General features: G+C 39.7%; 2 protein-coding genes and 1 pseudogene across 2 annotated transcripts; all 3 read right to left on the bottom strand.

The window, feature by feature from the left end:
* Positions 1 to 1863: 1863 nt before the first annotated feature.
* Positions 1864 to 12953, bottom strand: LOC148905146 (serine/threonine-protein kinase mos-like). The gene is made up of 2 exons (XM_089024379.1): positions 12818 to 12953; positions 1864 to 5144 (listed from the first exon to the last, which is right to left on the bottom strand). Exon 2 carries the CDS (start codon positions 3283 to 3285, stop codon positions 2068 to 2070), a length of 1218 nt encoding a protein of 405 aa, XP_088880505.1. The 5' UTR covers positions 3286 to 5144; positions 12818 to 12953; the 3' UTR covers positions 1864 to 2067.
* A 134-nt stretch (positions 12954 to 13087) lies between these two features.
* Positions 13088 to 20797, bottom strand: LOC116296885 (uncharacterized). Its single transcript, XM_089024338.1, has 14 exons — positions 19613 to 20797; positions 19127 to 19361; positions 18673 to 18781; positions 18446 to 18549; positions 17689 to 17804; positions 17491 to 17564; positions 16907 to 17184; positions 16644 to 16795; positions 16051 to 16135; positions 15778 to 15968; positions 15525 to 15617; positions 15177 to 15393; positions 14950 to 15036; positions 13088 to 14787 (listed from the first exon to the last, which is right to left on the bottom strand). Exons 1-14 carry the CDS (start codon positions 20636 to 20638, stop codon positions 13088 to 13090), a joined length of 4467 nt encoding a protein of 1488 aa, XP_088880464.1. The 5' UTR covers positions 20639 to 20797.
* A 740-nt stretch (positions 20798 to 21537) lies between these two features.
* LOC148905147 (uncharacterized) lies at positions 21538 to 23314 on the bottom strand (annotated as a pseudogene).
* Positions 23315 to 26098: the final 2784 nt, after the last annotated feature.

Genomic DNA, 26098 nt, shown 5'->3' on the forward strand with positions numbered 1-26098 from the left:
CCAAATCAAAAAAAGGAACGACTTTGGAGCTCTGGCTACAAGACTATGTAGTTTGGTGCGTGCTAACTGTAACCGGCGGCAAGGCGCTCAGCTATGAATCAGATTGCAAGTGGTTTTGACAAAAGAATTTATTGAAAAATTCACACAACTTTACAATACATGAAAAAAAACGGGAACGAGATTACAGGATATCTCTAATGAAAACAAGAAAAATATTTACAATGAGATAAAATAAATTTGTAGCTTATCTAAATAGCTAAAAAGTTATGAATAAAATACAGTTTTGCTGGATATAAATAGAAACGGAAATACGTAAATTACGTCACAGGTAATTTGAATATTGCATACTGATTAGCAGTGTTTACAATACGCGAGTGAAAATTACTAGGTTGCAAAGTTTAATGTACAAGTCGGTAAACCGTTTAAAATGAACTAAACCAATGGAAAAAGCAATAGGAAAAATTGACTAGAGGTTAACTATGGCTTTAGGTAAGTATTTTAACCTTTGTTCATGACAAACTAAGAATTACACGGTTTACTGAACACGCGGTCGCGACAATGACCTTGAGTGTAGAGTTTAAGTAGCGAACAAATTAAAGGTTGGAAAGAAAAGGTCTTTTATCCCGCAGTTAAGGCTATTTATCGTAGTAAAAAGGTTAAACAAGCGAGTAAGGCGGTAGCGATCCTATAGTAAACGTTTTAAAGAGTTTAAAAGACAAGATACACTCAGCGTGATTACTAAATTACTACTGCGTGAATAACTTTGTACTAAATTACGCGCTAATGCGACTAGAATTACTACAACATGAAACGAATGCTTAACAAATATATAGATAATCTAAGCTATAAAATATAACGACTAGTTAACGATATTAACATAGATTTGTCCTAAATCTATCCTAGGTAAAAGTGTAAAAGGCTTCAAAGATTCATACCTTTACATCGTAGAGAATTCCTTGTCTTGATATGTGCAACGTCTTCAAGAACTTTTACTACACTGATTTAAGCTTAGTTTGGGCCTATTTTTATGGAAAAACCTGCATTCTTAAGACCTTACACATCCTATGCAATGTTGCACGCCCTAGGCGCAAACAGGATGTCCCAAACACGAACTTACGTAAGCAAGCGCCAAACCTAGGCATGACTCACTGTAATGTAATTACGTACGGAAATTATTTCTTGCTTACGCATTTTCCACGCAAACAGTTAACTAAAGAATTACATTCCTATGTGTACACGAGGCATTCCTAATTAAAAATATAGATTTATGACTAAATAATTACTGTCCAAAATAGTGTCTTTTGACTCTGTCACATAACGTGAATGATGGAAGAGTTTAAAGGCACAATGTAATGTGGAGTATAGAACATCCACAGCCATTGTTTGGGACACAGAGCCAGCGAAGGGGGGAAGGCCCGTGGGACGTGAAAACTACTAGAAAGACGTATTTTAGCTGGAAATTTGCTGTTGAACATGATTCCCCTATCGAAAACGGTCAAGAAAGTTCGGTTTTCCAAACGAAATGACGTTGCCAAAGGAATTGGCAAAGTTCCTGTTGCGTTCACATACATTTGCTTATAAGAGCATTTTGCTGAATTAGCAAGGACTCCCCCAAGAAAATCCTTAATTTCTCAGCCGGTATATTAGCTGCAGCCCACAAATAAAAAAAAGCAACGACTTTGGAGCTCTGGCTACAAGACTATGTAGATTCATGAGGAGCTTAGGCCTTGGAAAAAATGATATGCTAATTGGCTGAGGGTCGATTCAATCGACCCTCAGCCAATTAGCATTTGTAATACTAAACCAAAGATCGACACCTTGGGTATGAGTAAGAAGTCCAATAGTGTTGGTTTTGACACTATGAAAATCAATAACGCTTTTAATTATATTCCAAGAAATAACATATGATACGGTACTTTACATGTGGTATTTAATAGAAAAGTAGTGTCCTAGATTAATAAGTTGAAATATTGGAAACACGTTCTTGAAATTGCATGTGGAACTAAACTACTTTTTGATATTCAATATTCATGTCTGTTAGGCGAAAATTCCAAGATCATTGTTTGTTCAAGTACTGCCAAAATAAGCGGTCAACTCTTCGAGCGAAGGTCGTGCGGCTGGATTGTCTGACAAAGTTTTTGATATTATCGAAGTTAGGGCTATGTGACATCTCTTGTAAACAAACTCGATCATTCGGCCAAATGAATACACGTCACTACTGTATGAAGGAGGTCCACTGCCATCCACAATTTCAGGCGCAATGTACGAGGTCTTATTAACTTCCTTTAGGTGATGGGGTTGAGGACGGCGTGGTTTAGCGTCTGTTACCTTCAAGCTACATCCGAAATCTATTATTACAGGATTATATGCCTCGTCATCAACCGGGGGTTCCAGTACAACATTGTTACCTTTTAAATCATTGTGAATAAAACTCTTACTGTGTACATGCTCCAAAGCCTTTGCAATACGATAAAAAATTATATTCCACTGCGTTTCTGTCAAAGGTGGGTTATTTCTTGTCGCTTTAAAAACAGTAAGACTTGTATCCCTTTCGCCGTGAAACAGTAGAACGAGGGATACTGGTAAAACTTTCGTGCACACTCCAAACAAAAGGGGTAAACCTCTATGATCACCAAGTTTCACTATAATTTCCGCTTCTTTTAGAGCAGATCTTCTAAGATCAGGTTTTAGTTTTCGCCCGCCTCTGTCGTTAAACTCCTTAACGGCAACAGTTATATTTCTGTAACGAGCCAAGTAACACGTGCCGTAACTACCACTGCCCAGAGCACTTTCTCCTTTGACTCGTTTTATCAGTGATTGGTCGAGTTCCTTTATTAATGGCACTTCTATCTTTGCTTTCTTGTCTTCTGCCGTGGATAACGTTTGAATGGCTTTCCTTTTTCTCTCAGTCGGCTTTGCGGGTTGTTTGGTTCTTTCGCGTTGCAATGACGCTCTAACCATGTCTTTGCCCCTCGAGTGAGTATTCGCTGTCCTTACCTGGTAATTGTTTGATTCATTATGTTGATTTCCAGGATTTTTTTCTGTGTTTGGATTGTGGCTTGCGGGGCTTACGTCTGCAGCGTTGAATTGCATGGAGGCATCCTTCTTTTCCACTACGTTGGGTTGTTTATTAATGGCAACAGTCTTGTCCTCCGATGATCTGGAAGATTTCTTTTCCCCTGCAAGGCGTGCTTGTTTTCGTTTTTTCCACTGTTTCTTTTTAAACTTTCTAATCGACTTCAGCTCTTCACGGTTAAGTTGTTCTTCACTTTTCTTGTTATTCATATTTAAACTCTGATCATCAAGCACGAAGTTAATATTTTTCGATTTCCGATATCAGCATCTTAGCGACCAATGATTTGTTTTTACCCTTAGCTAAGGTGTTTGGGATAAACTAAGAAACATAGAATGTCATTCCTTAATTTCCGGTTATAAGTAGTGACCAATGAAATCCTTCTAAATTTGGCAAATGTGTGAGAATAACTACGATAAAGCGTCCTTTCTTACAACAAACTCTAGACCTTAAATCAAAACTACTGTTTCACTGGAAAAAATTAATCTGAAGATGCCACTGAATTACGAAAAGTATTATGTTCATTGTACTTTATGTCCCAAACGGTTTCAAACTTCGAGAGTATTTATGAAACACTGGCAATTGACCCATGGGCAACGTCAAGCACCCAAAAATATAAAGTTTGTTTCGAACGACGAAGTAGCCGAAATCCCAAGGTACAGAAGAATGAAGAGGAAAGGCACACAATACATCAACTACAAATTATGGTTAGCACACGTCGTGGAGAGAATAAATAACACTCACCATCCCCGTAGTAAGGGTAAGCATTTCTGAAATCGGAAATGTCAAACACAAACCAAACTTATCAACTAAACATACTTTTCTATTCATTTCAGCTAAATGGCACAAACTAGAATTAAATTACGTGCCAGTTCAATACTTTGAACACTTTCTTGTGGAGTTGAAGAAGCCTGTTGTAAATTCCATCACAACTACTCACCACTGGAGAGCACCTATAATGAAGTCTACAGCTACAAGAATATCTTACAAGCTTTTTCAAATCCAAACCCTTAGTGATGCCATCTCAGAGTCTAATCTAGACTTCATAAGAAGCGCCAGCTGGAGAGGCAACAACCTAGAAAGTACAGAAGAACCCGACTCAGAAATGAATCCAGAGCTAGCGATTGAAGCTGCAAAACAAAGAGCTAATAATAGGACTGCTCGTGTCACAAGCCGCAGCCGTATATCAATTGAAGAGGGGGAAGGTCGGGCAACAAGAGAGTTAGAGATCATATGGTGGCCTGATCTTTATTCTAAAAAGGATTTCGGAAAACTTTGCCTTCGCTTTTATGTAGGTAAAGTCTATCTGTCTGCATAATCTTAATTTGAGAAGGTCATTTAGAAAGGTAGATTGCAATATATCCGTGAAATACTTATTTAATTAGTATACTATTTCTGGCAATTTATATCGAAATGAAATCTAAAATTGTTATGTTGCTGGATATCTTCATATTAGTGATAAACTTTGTTTTTCCAGCGGAGAAATATTGTTAAAACATCGAGTTCTCTGACTTCACGTCTATGCAACATTGAACGTATGACCATATTTTAATCCTGATTATGAACGTGAAGTTCGAAAACTCGATGTTTTAACTTAATTTTTTCGCTGGAAAAACAACAAAGTTTCTTAATTTGTGAGATTTTTCGTTGACATTTTCATACGTTTATTGCAATTATTGTAACAGCCCCAACTGGGCGCAATCAAAGATTTGCTCAGCTCTACAGGTATAAAAGTACCCAAGTAGAACTGCCATCTACAGGTTTTTATCTTTCTAGTTCTGACTTGTATGCTATGTACACGTAATGCCTAGTAACCCAAGTAGACGGGCGCAATCAAAGATTTGCTCAGCCCTACAGGTATACAAGTACCCAAGTAAAACTGCCATCTACAGGTTTTTAGCTTTCTAGTTTTGACTTGTATGCTATGTACACGTAATGCCTAGTAACCCAAGTAGACGGGCGCAATCAAAGATTTGCTCAGCCCTACAGGTATACAAGTACCCAAGTAGAACTGCCATCTACAGGTTTTTATCTTTCTAGTTTTGACTTGTATGCTATGTACACGTAATGCCTATGTGACAGAGTCAAAAGACACTATTTTGGACAGTAATTATTTAGTCATAAATCTATATTTTTAATTAGGAATGCCTCGTGTACACATAGGAATGTAATTCTTTAGTTAACTGTTTGCGTGGAAAATGCGTAAGCAAGAAATAATTTCCGTACGTAATTACATTACAGTGAGTCATGCCTAGGTTTGGCGCTTGCTTACGTAAGTTCGTGTTTGGGACATCCTGTTTGCGCCTAGGGCGTGCAACATTGCATAGGATGTGTAAGGTCTTAAGAATGCAGGTTTTTCCATAAAAATAGGCCCAAACTAAGCTTAAATCAGTGTAGTAAAAGTTCTTGAAGACGTTGCACATATCAAGACAAGGAATTCTCTACGATGTAAAGGTATGAATCTTTGAAGCCTTTTACACTTATACCTAGGATAGATTTAGGACAAATCTATGTTAATATCGTTAACTAGTCGTTATATTTTATAGCTTAGATTATCTATATATTTGTTAAGCATTCGTTTCATGTTGTAGTAATTCTAGTCGCATTAGCGCGTAATTTAGTACAAAGTTATTCACGCAGTAGTAATTTAGTAATCACGCTGAGTGTATCTTGTCTTTTAAACTCTTTAAGACGTTTACTATAGGATCGCTACCGCCTTACTCGCTTGTTTAACCTTTTTACTACGATAAATAGCCTTAACTGCGGGATAAAAGACCTTTTCTTTCCAACCTTTAATTTGTTCGCTACTTAAACTCTACACTCAAGGTCATTGTCGCGACCGCGTGTTCAGTAAACCGTGTAATTCTTAGTTTGTCATAAACAAAGGTTAAAATACTTACCTAAAGCCATAGTTAACCTCTAGTCAATTTTTCCTATTGCTTTTTCCATTGGTTTAGTTCATTTTAAATGGTTTACCGACTTGTACATTAAACTTTGCAACCTAGTAATTTTCACTCGCGTATTGTAAACACTGCTAATCAGTATGCAATATTCAAATTACCTGTGACGTAATTTACGTATTTCCGTTTCTATTTATATCTAGCAAAACTGTATTCTATTCATAACTTTTAGCTATTAATTTAGATAAGCTACAAATTTATTTTATCTCATTGTAAATATTTTTCTTGTTTTCATTAGAGATATCCTGTAATCTCGTTCCCGTTTTTTTTCCATGTATTGTAAAGTTGTGTGAATTTTTCAATAAATTCTTTTGTCAAAACCACTTGCAATCTGATTCATAGCTGAGCGCCTTGCCGCCGGTTACATTTTTGGTGTCAGAAGTGGGATTGCAAGAAAGTTGACATTAGTAGTTACTGATTATTTACCAACGGGAACGAGACTGAAATCATGGCAGAAGAAGCTGTGGCTGCACTCACAGAGCAATTGGCTGCACTCAAGGCACAGCTGGATGGCATGCAGGCTGAAGGAGGACCCCCTGCCCAACCTGTTCCTGCACCAGTGGTACAAGTGACAGTGCCAAGGGAGAAGAAGCTGAGAAAGTATGCTGGTGGCAGAGACGACAAAGTGCTTGAAGACTGGATAGCGGATGCACAGAGGTCTGTGGCTGCCCAGAAGTTAACTGGTCAAGAGGCGGTGGATTTCCTGTACCATAGCTTAGAAGGTGCGGCTCGAGATGAAGTTCGACTAAGGCCTGTGGATGACTGGATAGACCCGGATGGCTTCTTCAGGATTCTAAGAGACGTCTTCGGGGAGAAGCTCACCAAGACCCAGCTTCTCCAGAGGTTTTTCGCCAGAAAACAAGGTGACAGGGAGCCCATCCAGGACTTTGCCCATGCCCTGATGTCAATGGCGGAGCACATAACCAGAGTACACGTAGGAGCCCTGGAAAACAAGGACCAGAACCTCAGAGACACATTCGTTGAGAACTTGCGTGACAACCTGTTGCGCAGGGATCTCAAGCGCTATATCAGAGAACATCCCGAGAAGACCTTCAACGAGGTGAGGCAAGAGGCCTATCATAGCTCGGAAGACACAGATAGAGGAGCACATCGCCGTGCAGCGGCCAAGGAGGTGTTGGTGGAGAGCAACCAAGTAAATGCCATCCAAGAGCTTACAGCAGGACAGAAGGCCCTGGTGGAGAAGCTCATGCAGCAACAAAAATTGCTGGATGAGCAGCAGAAGCTGCTAACCCAACTTACCATGAAGTTCGCGAGCCCATCACCACCACGAGGTCCCCCACGTGGTCCGAGGAGATGTTACAACTGCCACGAGCTTGGACATCTTCGGCCGAACTGCCCAAAGCCCCTGAAAGACAAGGCACCAGCAGCACCACAGAAGGAGTCAAACTCCAGCTCTCCACGGCAGTGAGCCACGCCGTGGAGAGGAACTGTAGTGGCTCTAACTCTCTTTTTCAGAACGAAAAGTTTGTCGGGACAAGTCCCACAGTGGTGGCGAGGATTGGCGGAGTACCTGTGAAAAGCTTAGTGGATACGGGCTCCATGGTTACCCTCATCACCGAGTCGTTCTACAGGGAAAAGCTACAGCCAACCCTAGGAGACCTACACCCTGAAACAAGATTACTGCAGCTGCGAGGAGCTAACGGTTTGGACATCCCTTACATTGGATATATCGTCGCTACAGTAGAGATCGGAGGAGTGGTGGTCCCTGGGTGCGGCATCTTCATCACGAAGGACACAGCAGCCACTACAGTAATGCAGAGGAGGGTACCTGGCCTACTGGGAACCAACGTTCTTGGGCAGGTGCCCCAATACCAACAGATCCTGCAAGATGAAGAGAAGAAGAGTAAACGTAAAACTGGGTTCGTGAAAGTAGCCGGCTCAGACAAAGTCTGGGTCCCTGCTTTCACAGAATCTGATATCTTGGTCACAGGCCCATCATGGGGCACTGATGCTGTGATCGAACCCCTTGGTGTACCAGTAGAAGGAAACCTCACCGTGGCCAGTACTCTCGTGGATACTACCAAGACGTGTTACTATGTCAGAGTTGCCAACCAGACGGCAAAGGACATATGGCTAAAGCCGAGGACGCGGATTGGAATTGTGCGAGAGGGAGAGATGGTCAAGAGAGGAGAGCAGTTGGAGTTCCTACACGAGAATAACATGGTGACAGTGTGCTGTAACCTTAGTGCTGACCCTCAGATGCCACCCCAACGGGAAGCTGTGGGCAAAGTACGTTGGCAAAGGATACAGACACCCCCTCACGGGATTACCCTGGAACATTTCCCCGGGACGGAACTTCAGAGGGAGAAAGCTCTCCAGATGTTCGAAAGAAATGAAGAGGTGTTTGCTTCATGTAAGGAGGACCTTGGCTGTACAAAGACAACATATCATCGCATCTACACAGACGATGATGTGCCTGTCACAGAGCGTTACAGAAGGATTCCTCCAAACCAATACCAGGAGGTGCAACAGCATCTACAAGACTTGCTAGAAAAAGGAGTGATATGTCCAAGTGAGAGTAACTATGCCTCCCCAATAGTGCTTGTACGAAAGAAGTCTGGAGCCTTGAGGATGTGCGTCGACTACCGGAAGCTGAACCAGAAAACCAAGCGTGATCAGTACCCCCTACCAAGGATAGAGGAATCACTGGAGGCACTGCGTGGCGCAAAGTACTTTTCCACCATAGATCTGGCATCAGCCTACAATCAAGTTGAAGTCCATCCTGATGATCAGCACAAGACTGCGTTCACAACGCCCATGGGTTTGTTTCAGTACACTCGGATGCCGTTTGGACTACAGAATGCCCCAGCGACCTTCCAAAGGTTGATGCAAGGAGTCTTCCGAGAGGACATACTTCGCACCCTGATGGTCTACCTGGACGACATCATAGTCTTCTCATCCACCATTGAAGAACATCTTGAGCGGTTGGAAGCGGTATTCAGTAAGCTGAAGCATCATGGATTAAAGGTTGAACCAACCAAGTGTCAACTCTTCAGAGATCGGGTGTCCTACCTGGGGTACGTGGTCTCTGCTGACGGTGTCGAGACAGACCCTGAAAAGACAAAGACAGTTAACGAGTGGCCAGTCCCCCAGACAGTGCGCGATGTGCGATCATTCCTTGGTTTCGCGTCATACTACAGAAGATTTGTCCCCAAGTTCGCTCAAATGGCAGGCCCGCTGCACAAGTTAGTTGCTGAGCTCGGGAGCGGAGGAAGTAACAAGACCACCCGGAAGCAGATTGGCGTACTGTGGACAGAAGAGTGCCAAAAGAGCTTCAACAAGTTAAAGAATCTACTAACCTCAGCACCAGTGCTGGCCTACCCGGACTACACCAAGCCCTTCATCCTAGAGACGGATGCGTCCAACGAAGGATTGGGAGCCGTGCTGTCCCAAGAACAGGACGGAAGAGTCAAAGTGATCGCTTATGCCAGCCGAGGCCTGAGAGGTGGAGAGCGAAACATGGAGAACTACTCATCGAGGAAGCTGGAACTACTAGCCTTGAAGTGGGCTGTATGTGAGAAGTTCAGGGAGTACCTGCTGGGATCGAAGTTTGTCGTCTACACAGACAACAACCCGCTGACATACCTACAGTCAAAGAGTAAGCTGAAAGCTGTGGAGCAGAGGTGGGCTGCAGAATTAGCAAACTTCAACTTCACGATCAAGTACCGCCCTGGACGTCACAACCAGAATGCAGATGCTCTAAGTCGCATCAACCGAGATGAGGAACCAACCACAGTTGAAGTAAGAAGTACACTAGCCTACTCTACCAATACTACAGACCTACCAGAAGAAGTACGTCAACACTTGATGGTATCAGCAGCGTTCATAAGCAACACAGAGACAAGTGCACTGGAGGAGCAAGCAACCTCATTCCCAACCATACCTCTCACAGAGATCCAGCGACTACAGCAGGAGGACCCATGTATCAGTCGTCTCCTCCACTACCGAAACCTTGGACGTCGGCCAAGTAAAAGGCAAAGCCAACAAGAGACAAGGGATACAAGGAAGTTGCTTAGTCACTGGAACAGGATCGAGGAAAGCCATGGAGTTCTCTACCGCCGTACAGGAGTCGGACAAGGAAGAGAGCTGCGGTTACTGCTACTCCCCACATCAATGAAATCACAAGTACTGAAGGGTGCGCACGATCAATGTGGACACCAAGGACAAGACAGGACAGAACAGCTCTTGAGGAAAAGATGTTGGTGGCCCGGTATGCAAGGAGATGTGAAGCAATGGATCTCAAATTGTGAAAGATGTGTCATTGCCAAAGGATCCTACCTTCCAGTCAAGACGCCGATGGGCAGCCTACTAGCTACTAGGCCATTGGAAGTGCTAGCGATGGATTTTACCTTGCTTGAGCCTGCAACAGATGGAAGAGAAAATGTCCTTGTGTTAACAGATGTGTTCACAAAGTTTACAATTGCTATACCTACCCGTGATCAGAAAGCGACAACCGTAGTCAAGACCCTGATTAAAGAATGGTTCCTTGTGTATGGAATCCCCCAAAGACTACACTCTGACCAAGGCAAGTCATTTGAGGCAGAACTAGTCAAGGAGTTGTGTGCAGTGTATGGAATTAAGAAGTCAAGGACAACCCCCTATCATCCTCAAGGAAATGGGCAGTGCGAAAGATTCAACCGTACACTACATGAGCTTCTAAGAACTCTACCAGCAGAAAAGAAAAGAAGGTGGCCTGAACACCTGAAAGAGTTATGTTACGCCTATAATGCTACGCCACATGCAACGACTGGATACTCACCCTTTTACCTGATGTTTGGTCGAGATGCCAAGCTACCTTTGGACATTCTACTTCCTGATGATGACAGACAAGTGACAGTAGACAACCAGCAATGGATTACCAAGCACCAGACTCGTCTACGAGAAGCTTATACCACTGTGACACAAAACTTGAAGGAAGCTGCTACCGTCAGAAAGAAGATCCATGACCAGAAGGGCAGAGCACTGGCCGAACCACTACAAGTTGGAGAGCGAGTACTCCTTCGCAACCGTAAAGTCAGAGGAAGAAACAAGATTCAAGATAAATGGGACAACCAAGTGTACAAAATCGTCGAACGAAGAGACAACAATACATATGTCGTTGAAAGAGCTGATGGACATGGAGGAGATAAAGTTGTTAGTCAAGGAGAAATGCAAGTGTGTCCAAGACCAATGCTGGAGATACGAGGACGACACAGGCAAGCTGACAGGTCTAGACAAACATGTACTGCATCGCCAGAATCATCAGATGAAGAAGATGACATTGGAGGAATGACAATCGCCTTTCAACCAATGACAGAACCAGCTGAACCTGATGATGATGATGATAGTGACGATGCGTCTGAGGAAGAACTGGCTGCACCTGTACTCCGACGTTCCACAAGGACAACGGCAGGCCAACACAGCAACCTCTATAATCTTCCAAGATCCGCACTTCAGCACTGACGAGTCCACCTGCGTATCATTGTTCCTGAATTTGCTCGAGGACGAAGCAAACAAAAAGGAGGGGCAAGTGTGACAGAGTCAAAAGACACTATTTTGGACAGTAATTATTTAGTCATAAATCTATATTTTTAATTAGGAATGCCTCGTGTACACATAGGAATGTAATTCTTTAGTTAACTGTTTGCGTGGAAAATGCGTAAGCAAGAAATAATTTCCGTACGTAATTACATTACAGTGAGTCATGCCTAGGTTTGGCGCTTGCTTACGTAAGTTCGTGTTTGGGACATCCTGTTTGCGCCTAGGGCGTGCAACATTGCATAGGATGTGTAAGGTCTTAAGAATGCAGGTTTTTCCATAAAAATAGGCCCAAACTAAGCTTAAATCAGTGTAGTAAAAGTTCTTGAAGACGTTGCACATATCAAGACAAGGAATTCTCTACGATGTAAAGGTATGAATCTTTGAAGCCTTTTACACTTATACCTAGGATAGATTTAGGACAAATCTATGTTAATATCGTTAACTAGTCGTTATATTTTATAGCTTAGATTATCTATATATTTGTTAAGCATTCGTTTCATGTTGTAGTAATTCTAGTCGCATTAGCGCGTAATTTAGTACAAAGTTATTCACGCAGTAGTAATTTAGTAATCACGCTGAGTGTATCTTGTCTTTTAAACTCTTTAAGACGTTTACTATAGGATCGCTACCGCCTTACTCGCTTGTTTAACCTTTTTACTACGATAAATAGCCTTAACTGCGGGATAAAAGACCTTTTCTTTCCAACCTTTAATTTGTTCGCTACTTAAACTCTACACTCAAGGTCATTGTCGCGACCGCGTGTTCAGTAAACCGTGTAATTCTTAGTTTGTCATAAACAAAGGTTAAAATACTTACCTAAAGCCATAGTTAACCTCTAGTCAATTTTTCCTATTGCTTTTTCCATTGGTTTAGTTCATTTTAAATGGTTTACCGACTTGTACATTAAACTTTGCAACCTAGTAATTTTCACTCGCGTATTGTAAACACTGCTAATCAGTATGCAATATTCAAATTACCTGTGACGTAATTTACGTATTTCCGTTTCTATTTATATCTAGCAAAACTGTATTCTATTCATAACTTTTAGCTATTAATTTAGATAAGCTACAAATTTATTTTATCTCATTGTAAATATTTTTCTTGTTTTCATTAGAGATATCCTGTAATCTCGTTCCCGTTTTTTTTCCATGTATTGTAAAGTTGTGTGAATTTTTCAATAAATTCTTTTGTCAAAACCACTTGCAATCTGATTCATAGCTGAGCGCCTTGCCGCCGGTTACACCTAGTAACCCAAGTAGACGGGCGCAATCAAAGATTTGCTCAGTCCTACAGGTATACAAGTACCCAAGTAGAACTGCCATCTACAGGTTTTTATCTTTCTAGTTTTGACTTGTATGCTATGTACACGTAATGCCTAGTAACCCAAGTAGACGGGCGCAAACAAAGATTTGCTCAGCCCTACAGGTATACAAGTACCCAAGTAGAACTGCCATCTACAGGTTTTTGAGAAAGTTTCGTAATATATACGTTTAATAAAGTTATTGGATTTAAATTAGACTGAGCACCAATTTAATATTGATAACATAAGATTTTTTCTGTGAGTGCGCATTTCAAAGTATTTCCATTTTATGTTGTTACAAGCATTTGGGCCATGATATATGAAGTCTCTGGCTGACAAAATCACCCCAACTCCACAACTTCCGGTTCCAATGCTCTGTGAGCTTGAAGATACTTGTGATGGCATGCCAAATCTGTGGAAAGTATTTGTATATCTCCAGAATTTATTCTGCAAATATGTAGCCCCAGGAAACATTTCAGAGAGTATATCCAAAGCTTGTTTCACAAATGGTATACAGGTACCGGGAGGGCTAATTTTCATCCCATCATCAAAATACAAGCAACTGTGGACTAAGTCAATGTAGATAAGTCCCCAATGTTTGGTCATGTGCACTGGGACTAATATCTGGGTCAGATGCAGAATATCACCAACGAGAAGAGCTTGTTCTTGTAATCGCATCCTTTGGAAATCTTTGTCGTTAATTCCCATCCAGGTATGAAATTCTGATGGTAAATACATTGTAGTTGCATTGTTCGATTGACGGAGGAATTTACCAATGCAGACATCGATGGTAAAATTGTCAATGTATCTTTCATCAACAAGGTCAGAGAAGGACAACACATCGATAGACTTATTCCCAAATCTAACAAGAGGACGATTTGGAGGACTGTGCCACAGAGCATTTGTTATAAGAGCCATTTCATCAGAGGTACAACCGACCAGGACAAGCCAGTTGTATTCAGCAGAAACTTTTTTACTAGTTTCTGAAATTTGACAGAACTTTTTAAGAATAGAAAGCCCCTGATCACTGAATTTCTCCGCTACATTGATACAGACACCTGTTGCATGTTTGCTACGCATCAATTTCTCTGCCTCCATGATAACAGTGGCACATGGACGTGAAGGTAGTGAAAATGGATCACTCTCGGAGAAGTTTCCATTAATTTCTTTGAAGCACGAGGAAATCACGTTTTGGACTGGCGGCAGCATAGAATGTGTAGCAGCAAATTCTGCTCTTGTCTTACACTGCAGAATAGCATCATGTAGAGCCCTGCCCTTTGAATACTGCTGGTCAGTGGAGTCAGAACATCGTGCTAATACTTCTGGTGCATCATCCACACACATGTATGTAACATCAGAGGGGTTTTTTACTTTAGTCTGCATTTTGTCTTTTGCTTGTGGCTGTGGCTGTGACTGTGGCTGTGACTGGGGCTGGGGCTGGGGCTGGGGCTGGGGCTGGGGCTGGGGCTGGGGCTGGGGCTGGGGCTGGGGCTGGGGCTGGGGCTGGGGCTGGGGCTGGGGCTGGGGCTGGGGCTGGGGCTGGGGCTGTGGCTGTGGCTGTGGCTGTGGCTGTGGCTGTGTTGTGTGAGGGCTTTCTACATCATCAACTTGTAATTTTTTGCGACTGACTCTTGCTCTTTTATTGCCATGGTTTGTTGATTCCAATGGAAATTTCTGCTGATCTTGAAAATATTTTTCCCATAAGTCATGGTGATAGATGAGAAGTTTTGGCACGATTTCTTCTGTCACACAGGTTCCCTTATCTTTGTGATATCTATACTTGAGAAAATCATTCCCTAAAATATCCGTGAATAAACTATCAATGGCTTTTATCCACTTAGCTTTTTCCTCCGACCACTGGGCGTTAAGTTTCCCTTTTCTACCACATCCTCTGTAACTGAATGTCTTTTGACCTTTGAAAAATGAATAAAATCTTTTAAGTCTTAATAACGTTTATCCAGTCAAAGTTAAAGTATAGACCTTTTCTGATGCATGAAAGCATTTACATGGAATAAACTTGTCATCATAAGCTGAATAAATATAAGTGATTTCATTACATAAGTAACTTTAATAACCTGTCTCAATGCATTCTTTTGCTTGACGAAATTTGTACCTCAGACACAGAAAATATGTTGAATACCAATGGATAAGAATCTGATCCACTATAAAAAAACAATCCAGCAATTCATGTTACTTAAATAGAAAAGGGATAAAACTCATGAATTCTGAAATAAAACATCTGTGAATATAAGACTAGGCAATAAAAATATCAATGACCACTAAATGACAAGATGAAACTTACTTGACTGGCCAGGTCCAGAAGCATCATGATTAGTTGCTTTCGAGAAAAGTTGACGATGAAGCTTATGGGAAGACTCAAAGCCTTGTCCTGAATACTTGTATAAAGACCGAAACTGCCGAAGGAGCATTGCACTGTGGTCAACCACAAGATGGCCATAATCCCCGGTTCCTAGGTGTATGCCAAAAAGCTCCTTTAGCAGAAATCCCCACTCTTTGCACTGAAAATATATTTACAAATTATGTAATAAATAAAAGTAAAATGAAGATGTCAAATGAAACCACTTTTAATGTTTATCTTCATTCATCTTTGAAATAATTCATCTCTCCTTACCCTTGGATTGTGACTAACCTTAATTTCATGAATGTCTATAAGTTCCTCATCCTCATCCTCAAAAACAGTCTCACGCAGTGTTATAGCTAATTCTCTCCAGTCTGTGCAAACCTAATTGATATGATAACATGCAATAAGTTGCAGTGTGGATGTTGGCATAAGGAATAAGGGGTAGAAAATTTTACATTTATTATTAGAGGGTCATTGGTTTGCTTGGTACCATTCCTATTTGTTTCAGCTCCCCTGTGAATAAAAGGTTTAATAATTTTACCTTAACAAAAAAACTGACTTGTAATTCTGCTGCAAACATGGAAAGGCTGTCGTCAAGCTGGCATCCAGCATTTTTCATTTTCTTTTTCTTGCGGGGCTGTGCAGATTTTGAAATTTCTGAAAACTTTGAAGCTACTTCTTTTTGCTTTGTTATCCATTTCTTCTCAAGATCCTTCAAAAACTTGTAAAATTCTGGAAAATATAAATGAATATGGATTACAGATTTATGTATTATAAATAGAAAAAGAAAATAAGTAACAGACTACAAATCTACCTCCACTCTGGTCAATCTCAATTTCCTCTTGCTTGTCTCCATAGTCCCTAACAAATGTCCCATTCTTAATAATTGCATCTAAATACTTTGGAGAGGAAAAAGAAATAAAATAAACTTAAGAAAAATTAGGCAAATATATTATTGTGCATACAGTAAAACCCGCATATAAGAACCCAAAATTTAAGGACCTGTTAGGCTAAAATTTCATTTCTAACCACCCACCCTTCATATAAGAACCATTTTAGCCTAAATTCCTAACACATGGTTCTTAATTTTAAAAAAGAAAGAAAAAAAAAATAGAATCAATTGTTTCAAAAATATATTTATAACACAGTCTGTACACAATAATGCTATGAACACTATAACTGTATATATTGGTGTAATACTATAAAGAACAAGTCCTCATGGAATAAAAAAATCCAACTTAAAATGAAACTGAGATGAACCTTTGATTTATGAAATCAACAAAAGTTAAGAGCCTAATAAGAACCTAGTTAGCCTAATTTAACACTAAATACCATTTATATAAGAACCTGTTTGGGCTTACTTGAAAAAACCTAGGTTCTTAAACGCGGGTTTTTGCTGTATCTCACCTTTTTTCTTTCTTCAAAGAAAGTGATATAATTCAGAATTACTTGATGGGCAGCTCCTGGGGCACCTTTATAATAATTAGTAACTTTCTCAATCGGTAGTGCATGCTTTATGATATCTTCAAAATTTTTCAAAATAGCTCTTTCAGTTCCCCCTGAAAAATGTAACATACAAATGTATTCATATTTTAATGATGAATGATACTTGCACCCACAATGATCAAGTTGGTAGGTGTATTTAATCAGTGTTTCTAGAAGAACTGCACCTGAAAAGGATGCCACTTTTATATTTTGTCTTGTAATTGCAGTCTGTTGTCCAGGATTCTCTTTGACTGTTACCCTAGACACCTGCCTTGAGGTTTCTGGACCATAGTCTGCCAAAGCAGCATTCAATTCCTCCAAACCGCCAATACGATAAGCAAAGAGCCCAATAGAGCCAAGAAGTTGTTCACAGTTTCTCATCTCACAGTGTAGTGAGCACAGGTTAATGTGGCTGAGATCCTCTTCAAGTAAGAACATGAGGTCATCTCTCAATCCAACTGACCTATTTCACAAGACGGTCAGATGTTAAAAAAAAAATATTGAAATTTTTTGCTGCATTCATTTATATCAGAAGTAGGAGGGGGTCCAAACTTTTATCGTATGACTGCAAAGTACATTCATTACTATTGAATGCAATTAGTTTTGACCCTTGATAAATAAAGATATATCATTATCAGCTTGTAGTCAAGTATAGTATAATAGTATGATATATGGATTGAAGGAATCTTATTACATAGTAGCATGCCATATATATGGGAACTGATAAAGATATATTTTACTTGGCAAAACGCAAATGGGTGCTGTGTACCTTCCTATATTTGCTTTTGATCTCAGACAGTCTACGCATGTCTCATCTATATCTGCCCCATGTTGTGTGCATGCCTAAATGAATAAATTACAACTTCTAAGTTTCATATTATCAATAATAGGTAACATTGGCAGATGTTGCTGTACTTAAGAATTTTAAATCTTGAATTTTACTTTTTTTAAATTTTACTATACTAACCCTTATGGCATCACAGAAAGCACAAAATTCAGTACCATAACCTTTGCCTCCGAGGACATACTTATCATCATCTTTCTTCCTGAGGAGGAGCAGGAGGGCTTTGTAGTCAATGGTAACTAAACAGATTTAAATATGCAGGAAAAATTAATAATATCATTAAATTACATTCTTTCCTCTTTGTTTTACTGAAATAAATTGCATAGAAAAATTGAAATACTTACTAATAAATAAAAAACTTTAAACATACTTACATTTTTAGAACATCCCAAATTTGTTATTATTTAGACATGAAATGGTTTGTTGTTGGTATAATACATTTTGAATCCATGAGAATTCCAAACAAAACTTTTAAAGGTGTGACTTGTGTATAGTAAAAAGGCAGACTTTCCATGAGGTGTACTTTATTGCAGCAAAGTTCATGGAAGGTACCACTACTGTATGTATTTGCTGTCTGAATCAATGGAGCATGGCTTACAACTGATATGGCTTGGCATTCTGCATATTGGCATTCCTGTTTGATTTAAATGTTAATGCTGTTCCTGAGCCATCCCAATTTCTACCAATGATTACACATGCAACCACTGGTCCACAAACTTTTATTACTTCATTAGCATATAGTTTGGCTGAATAAGCATGATGTTAGACATAACAGCCATACTTAATATAAATAATTTGGAAAGACCAACACTCCACTAAAGAACAGCTCATGGATAATCCGCTATAGAAACTAGACCTTTAAGACATCATATTAATGTACCTGTAAACTTCACTTGATAGGTCTTGCCATCAACTTTGATACCGTGCCTTTTAATAACATTCTTTTGTGCATTCAAAGTTTGTATTAGCTGAACCAAGTTGTTTCTGAAATGACGAATAGTACCAACATGTACTAATAAAGTTGTGGTTTCCCCTTCAACATTGCAAATAAATGAAACAAAATTGATGATACTCAATATAGAAATTGTAAATTAGAGTAGTACAAACCTATCCTCTTTACAGTTTCCAATTGCAATTGGGTATACAGATAAGGCACTCTCTGAACTTTTGTGGCAGAAATTGATGGGAACAACACCAATAGCAACTTGATTTTTCCCTACATTCAAAAAAAGCTTTGTCAATTTAATTTAGAATCTAAATTTTTACTAATTTCAAATGTGACTTTTATCTACATTTATAAAGTATAAAATTAATATTAGTTGTAGGTAATGGTATAGCCATAAAAACAGCTTCAAATGTATTGCAATTATTTGAATAGCCTCATTTATAGGACAAAAATATTAATAATTTCATATACAGTAGAATTCAAAGTAATTTGCAAAAAAAATGTATGTATACAACCAGTGTACATAGAGAGTGCTCAATGTGTGCAAAGAAGAAATAAATAAATAAGAATATTATATATACAGCCAAAGTTATCATTATTTTTGGTTCAACAAACCTCCTAAAGGACGCCCATCAAGTTTTATATTGAACTCAACATCTCGCAGATGTTCTGTGTATATGCACTGCTCTCTTATTGCCCAAACAAGAACAGCATTCAAATTCACATTTGAAGCTGGGAAGTTTGTTTCCATTTTCTTGACCTCAAACGTTTTTCTTACAATTGAGAAAACCAGGCTCTTCACTGCTTTGATATCATTTTTTGTAAGAAGAACTGGTGTATCTGTTTGGCGCTGCAATCCATATAATATTGTAAGTTAATTTCACGAGCAATACCATTTTTTTATCACTCCAGTTACCACACCCTTCTTCATTGTTTTTATAATAATATTATTATAGTACTTTATCACTGTACTGCTCAAACAAGCAGGAGTGTTTATCCAGTTTAAAACACATTTGCATAGCTGAATTTTTTTAGACCAGATAAAACATGACCTGCATTTGTTAAGCAGTATATATTCAAATTGATAATTATTATACATACCCCTCCACGTCCAAGCTTTGTTAGATTCAAAAGGGTTTGCCAGGCTGAATCTGGGAGCTTTGTTTGCAGCTTGAAATATAGCAAAACCCAGTCAGGTACTCTCATTGAATCCAAGATGCATTGGTAAGTTTTAGGAAGTAATAGATCTGACAAACCCTTCTTGGATGAGCTAGCTTCCACAACCAAATCCAGAATTTCAGAAACATTGTTTCTAACAGACTCTTTATTGTCATCTTTACCATATATAAAGTAATTCCCTAGAACACAACCAAGAGATTCGTGGTACCGCTCACAAACATCATCTAGATCAGCAACCACTTTCTTACAAATAGAAATGACTTTTCTTTTTTTGGTGGTAGACCCCAGTTGACTATGTTTGATGTCATCTATACCTGGATTGTCCCCATCTGGGGTGTTCAATGACAGAGGACTTTGCCGACTCAAATATCCATCCTTTAGATTGGCTATTTTAGAGTTCAGTTCTTTTAAATTATGTTCTAGAGCATCAATCTTTTCTTTCTTTTCCTTAAGTTCGATCAAAAGTTTAGAATTCTCTTCTCTTATTGAAAGATATCCAAGCGAGTGACCCAAATACATGGCGCCATTTTGAATTTTGGCGGGAACATCGTCTTCTAGTTGCACGCTATTCAAAGCAAAGACAACTTTCCTAAATTCTGGAGAACTAACGTATCCTTTCGATGATATTTCTCTTTGCCTCATTAACCCGCTACAAAGACCGAATGACGTTGCCACATATGTCGTCTTAGGCTGCCTGTTGAAGTAGCAGCCGACCGAGGCACTCTTTAGTTCACATGTGTTTACACAGGCGATTTCAGATGGAAACCTCTTAAAAACCTCATTTTTTGCAAATTCAGTAGGCCTAGACCCCCACATCTGCTTTGAAATGACATACCAGAATTTCGAAGGGTCCAGAGACGGTCCAGTAACACGATTGAGAGTCCATTCTCGATCTGAGGGTTGCTTGGAAGTTTCCAATGGCGGAGTCTTGGAAGTCCCTGCTTCCATTTCGATCCCGCGCAGACTGACATCCAAATCAAAGGCATGGTGCTTTTCATCTTGAATTTCCCGCGTTAGTTTACTATTACTTATAAATAACTTTCTTTAAGTTGAAAATAAATTTTTGTCGCCTTCGAAAGCCCTTTTCATGTACAAAAACAATGCGTACAATAGGAAGTCTCCTGAAATATGACAAGGCGTTCCTCGCCTCAAGTGAGAGAAACTGAGAATGAGCCTAAGGCAGCCCACTGATAGTCTAGAAGCTAAGTCTGAAAAGAGGCTTATTTTTCAAGTTGGCTGCACCCCATGGGTGGCCAAGGTTTCTTGGTATCATTTTAAAGCTTGAAGCCTGTAGATTACGAATCTGCTTGTCGCCACTTGAAAAAAGTGTCCAAACAGCTTGGCGACCTGGCCTAAAGTACATACTTTCTATTTCACAATATTTTCGTTATTCTTCATTTTCTTGACGTTTTTCACGTTTCACACACAAATTTTCGATAAAAACTGCTTCGATGTGTTTATTATATGCTAAGCTAATGCACACATATGAAAAAACGAGGACATTTTCAGGAAATGTGGAATTATTAGCATATTTGGGCCATTAATCACGATTTTCGATTCATTGAGTGGCAAAAGTTTTTTTAAAATAATCTTAAACGTCGTTAAAATCGCATTTTTCTTATAAAGACCTTAGTTTGACCTTATCTGATTAGTTTTCAGAGATAAATGACAAATATTTTTAATATTAGCTATAGAAAAGACAATTTCCGTACTATTCGTCAAACCGGAAGTTGATAGCTAAACTACTTCCGGTTTACGTTTTTCAAGATTTCTTGAATAAAATCGGAAAATAACTCATTGCAGACTCTGGTAGTCTTTTATTTATAACAAATTAACACTCTTATAGATGTTTACTACTTGTGTGTACTCTTTTCAAGTAGTAAACAGGTAAGAATCAATTCAATTAGAGAAAAATAAAAGTTTTGTTTCAACGATGATTGATTTTAAATCATCTTAATTGACAAACGTTAGTCGTCATCATCATCATCTTGGCCGCTGTTGTCTTCTTCATCATCCTCATCAGGATTTTCCCATGCATTGTGGAGATTCTCACATTGATCAGCACACATGCATGCATCTGTGCACGATATGCCATTTCTCTGACAAGTACAGTGGCCAGTTGAACATTTTCCAGTGCATCCACACATTATCAAATCAAGAAGTGCTGCTAGTGCAGGAGGAAGTGACATCCATTTTAATGCGAGGCTTTCTTCTTGAATGATCCATCCGTGGTTCTCAGGTGATGGGACATTGGGATTTGCAACTAATGCCCGTCGCCAAACAGCAGCTTGGTAGTTTGCCCGCATCGTATGATGCTTCAACGCATCTTGACAAGGTGGTAGACAATGTGACTGTGATTGTTTGCTTGCAAACATTTGGTAACGACAACTATTAACTCTGGAAAGTTCTGGGTAACCATAAATGTGACAAACAAATCTTTCACAGGGAGAAAAAAGAGCATCATCGGCTTCAAACGATCTCCCAAGCATTGACATGGTTTGACAGTCTGCTTCATTGATTCTGCATTGCTTCAGTGGCGCCTTCTTTCCTTTGCCCGAGAAAGAGCTAACGGAGTCACAGCCGGTAAATGCGTGTAAACCAGGTAGAGCATTGCAAAGCAAAGGGCCAGCTTCTTCTGATATGGCAGAGACATCGAGATATACAACTCTGGTCTTCTCTTTTTTCATAAGTAGAAGGCGTGCAGGGATTTGGTTACTGAAATGACAAGCAAGGATTGCCACATCTGTATCTTGCGACTTGATTATGACGGTGTTTTCTCCACTGTCTGCAGCATGCTTTGGCATGTAGAAGCAGCTTCGTGTCAGCTTCTTCGTGGTTGCTGCATATAATGTTGGAATTTCCTCACACAAAACTTTATCATCAGCTATACAGAAAGACGGAAGCACTTCAGCTCAACAGCAAAGAATAGGTGGCGGTTGCCAATCAAACGCTTGTACCTGTCTTGAGACCATTCCTTCAAGATGAATTGCACCAATTCAATTTTGTTCTCGCCGCTGCTCAGATATTTTCTCCATTGCTTTGGACATTTCTGACCACTTCCTGAGATCTTAATTTTAACCATGCCTTCATTTGCTCGCTTTTCTCTTTCGGGGTTTTTTATAGAGACTTCGGGATATCTGTCCGTTACAAAATCTACTCGTCTTGCTAGACTTGTATGAGGGACAGCAAGATGGAACACTTTAAGGGCAAGCTCTTCAAATGTGTCAGGAATGGGTTTCAGAGACTGAAGAATAGCCATCCCGTCAATAATCATTGCCGAGGTCGGTGGGACGTCTTCAACTGGCTGAATGTCCTTAGTCAGAATTTCAAGCAGCTTTGACTTGCCAGTTTTGGCGAGTGAGCCATCAGCGGAAGCAAGGGACCAGGGCAGAGGACCAAGAGAGTATTGAAAAACATCAGAAAGATCCATGGATCTTCTCTGGGCGATTACCAGAAGCCGAGCAAAAAGATCTCTGTCTGCTTTGATCATGGTGTCCTTGCCAGCGATCTTTACTTTAGATAACTTTGACGAAGAAAAGTTGGCAAGCTTCAACTTCTTTAGTGGACCATGGAAAGGTACTTCATTAGTCAGCAACCTCGTCCTAAAGAAGGATTCCATGGCTTCTTCGCCTTGTTGATGTGCAGTTAGCAGGTCATTCTCAATCTGTGTAGTCGCTGTTCATCCAGATGCCAGGTGATACAGCTCTACTTCATCTGTTGGTTCGAATGGGTTCACCCAGTTGTTGATGGTCGCCAGTACTTTCTGAACTTCTTTCTCGTCGGCTGTCATTCTGCTCTTACCCATCTCCTTCTTTGCAGCATCTCCATCAGTTTGTTGTAGTCCTGCCATCTCTCGGCAAGCTTGGGTGATAGCTGCGCGTTTGTGGGATGTAAGGAGCCATCGTTGTACAGCACCCTTATTGACACTGAATCCTATGATACCGCCCTTGGTCTTTGTGTCTCGATTGACAGTCTGTTCGATCGTCTGGTCCACAGGTACTTGACTGAATGGGCTTCCACTGCTTCTTTGGACGACGAACTCGCCAGCTTGAAACGCGCTCAGAACCGCTGGATGATTTTCTTCTAATGACTGCATATCCAGGAGGTAAACGGATAGATATCGAGAATAGTTGACCCGGTCATATGCAAACATCCACGGTATCATATCACGGATGCAGGGGAGATACAATTTCCAATCACCCTCTCTTATTGAGCGGATAAAGCGTAAGAGAAGACTGACCATTTCGATGTATGAAAACCAGAATTTGGCCATTTTGGTAGTAGCTGGTGATTTGCTGAAATCTTTAAACTTTGCGTGGAGCTTCTCAAGGTCCGTTGTCTCGTACAGCCTACGATATAATACAATGTAATACGATAAATGCTATTACTAAAACATGGGATGTGGAACTACTAAATTTGTTTTTTCACCTCTGGATCGTGGAGCTTGATAATTCTCTTTGGACGCTCATCGTAGCTGTGGTCACAGTTTGCTTGAATGACTTTACTTCTTGGTCATCTTTCATAGTGTCAACAAACGATTGCCAATTCAGACGCAACAAAGCTTCCATAACAATCTGAAAACAAGAATTGTAACGAGTGAATATACAAAGAGAGAACAAGCAGCTAGAAAAAACTAAGCATCTACCTTATGTGTTCGCAGTGCCCTATTATAATGTTTTCCTTGGAGAACGCCATTCACAGAGCCACTGCCTACCAATCTAGACTCGATCAGCAGATCCTGCAGGCCACTCTCTCCAAATCGCTTTCCCAATACAGCAAGGAACGTGCAAATGATATGAAAACTTCCCATGCGTAACACAACGCTCCGGAACTCTTCTTTCTGCTTCCATATAACTTCTAAAGCTTTCGCATATATGGCTTGGTCTACAACGACGACAGTATCGTGAAGTCCAAGTTGTGCCGCCATTTCGACGGATTTCTTGAGTAAGGTATATACTGTTGATAGATCTGTGGGCGATGCATCAATGAGCTGACAGTAATCAACTACACTCTTCGGTGGGATTTCGTTCATGCATGCGTGCCACTGCATTAAATCCACGCCATGCTGGAACTGAAGGCTCATTTAGACACAGGAAGACCAATCAAAACAACATCTGCAGCACTTGAGATTTTATTTTCCATTTGTTTTTTTAATTTTGCATTATTTTAAAGATATATATAATGATTTACATTGATTTCAAGCATAAATTTATAAATCTCAGCTCCTCTTTATACACAGACAGTTAGTACTTCTCCTTCCATAAATATGTTCTATTCTTACCTATTTATTACTTGAAAAGAGTACACACGAGTAGTAAACATCTATGAGAGTGTTAATTTGTTATAAATAAAAGACTACCAGAGTCTGCAATGAGTTATTTTCCGATTTTATTCAAGAAATCTTGAAAAACGTAAACCGGAAGTAGTTTAGCTATCAACTTCCGGTTTGACGAATAGTACGGAAATTGTCTTTTCTATAGCTAATATTAAAAATATTTGTCATTTATCTCTGAAAACTAATCAGATAAGGTCAAACTAAGGTCTTTATAAGAAAAATGCGATTTTAACGACGTTTAAGATTATTTTAAAAAAACTTTTGCCACTCAATGAATCGAAAATCGTGATTAATGGCCCAAATATGCTAATAATTCCACATTTCCTGAAAATGTCCTCGTTTTTTCATATGTGTGCATTAGCTTAGCATATAATAAACACATCGAAGCAGTTTTTATCGAAAATTTGTGTGTGAAACGTGAAAAACGTCAAGAAAATGAAGAATAACGAAAATATTGTGAAATAGAAAGTATGTACTTTAGGCCAGGTCGCCAAGCTGTTTGGACACTTTTTTCAAGTGGCGACAAGCAGATTCGTAATCTACAGGCTTCAAGCTTTAAAATGATACCAAGAAACCTTGGCCACCCATGGGGTGCAGCCAACTTGAAAAATTCTGGGTTTAGCTTCTAGACTATGAGCTATGTTCTGGTGTGCAATTTTACGTGATGTGGTGAATTATGGAGCAAGGATCGAAGAAAAAGGAACTATTGACAAAATTTTAATATTGTTTATTGTATCTAAGCTGGCGACTTTACGAAGCGCTCGATCCGCTAGTAGCTGAGACATTTTAGTCTTGTTCTCCCCGGCTTTGGCTTATAATGCTTGCCTCATCACAGTTAGAATGATTTATAATATAAGTACATAATGATAAAAATTTCATATTACGACGCACTCCAATAATGATATTACATAAGTTGAAACTCTTAATCTAACCATTCAAACAAGCATATTGTAACTGAAGACGAAAGATTTAATTACATTTATCAGATAGAGATATCTGAGCCTGTCACTTGCCCAACACCTCTCCTGACATTTGTGTAAATAGAAATTAACACCCTAGGAACGCCTAAGTGA

This window comes from Actinia tenebrosa, unplaced genomic scaffold (genome assembly GCF_029948245.1).
Source record: "Actinia tenebrosa isolate PJP-AT-01 unplaced genomic scaffold, QUT_ActTen_1.0 PGA_scaffold8__29_contigs__length_14323225, whole genome shotgun sequence".
In the NCBI taxonomy this organism is placed as follows: domain Eukaryota; kingdom Metazoa; phylum Cnidaria; class Anthozoa; order Actiniaria; family Actiniidae; genus Actinia; species Actinia tenebrosa.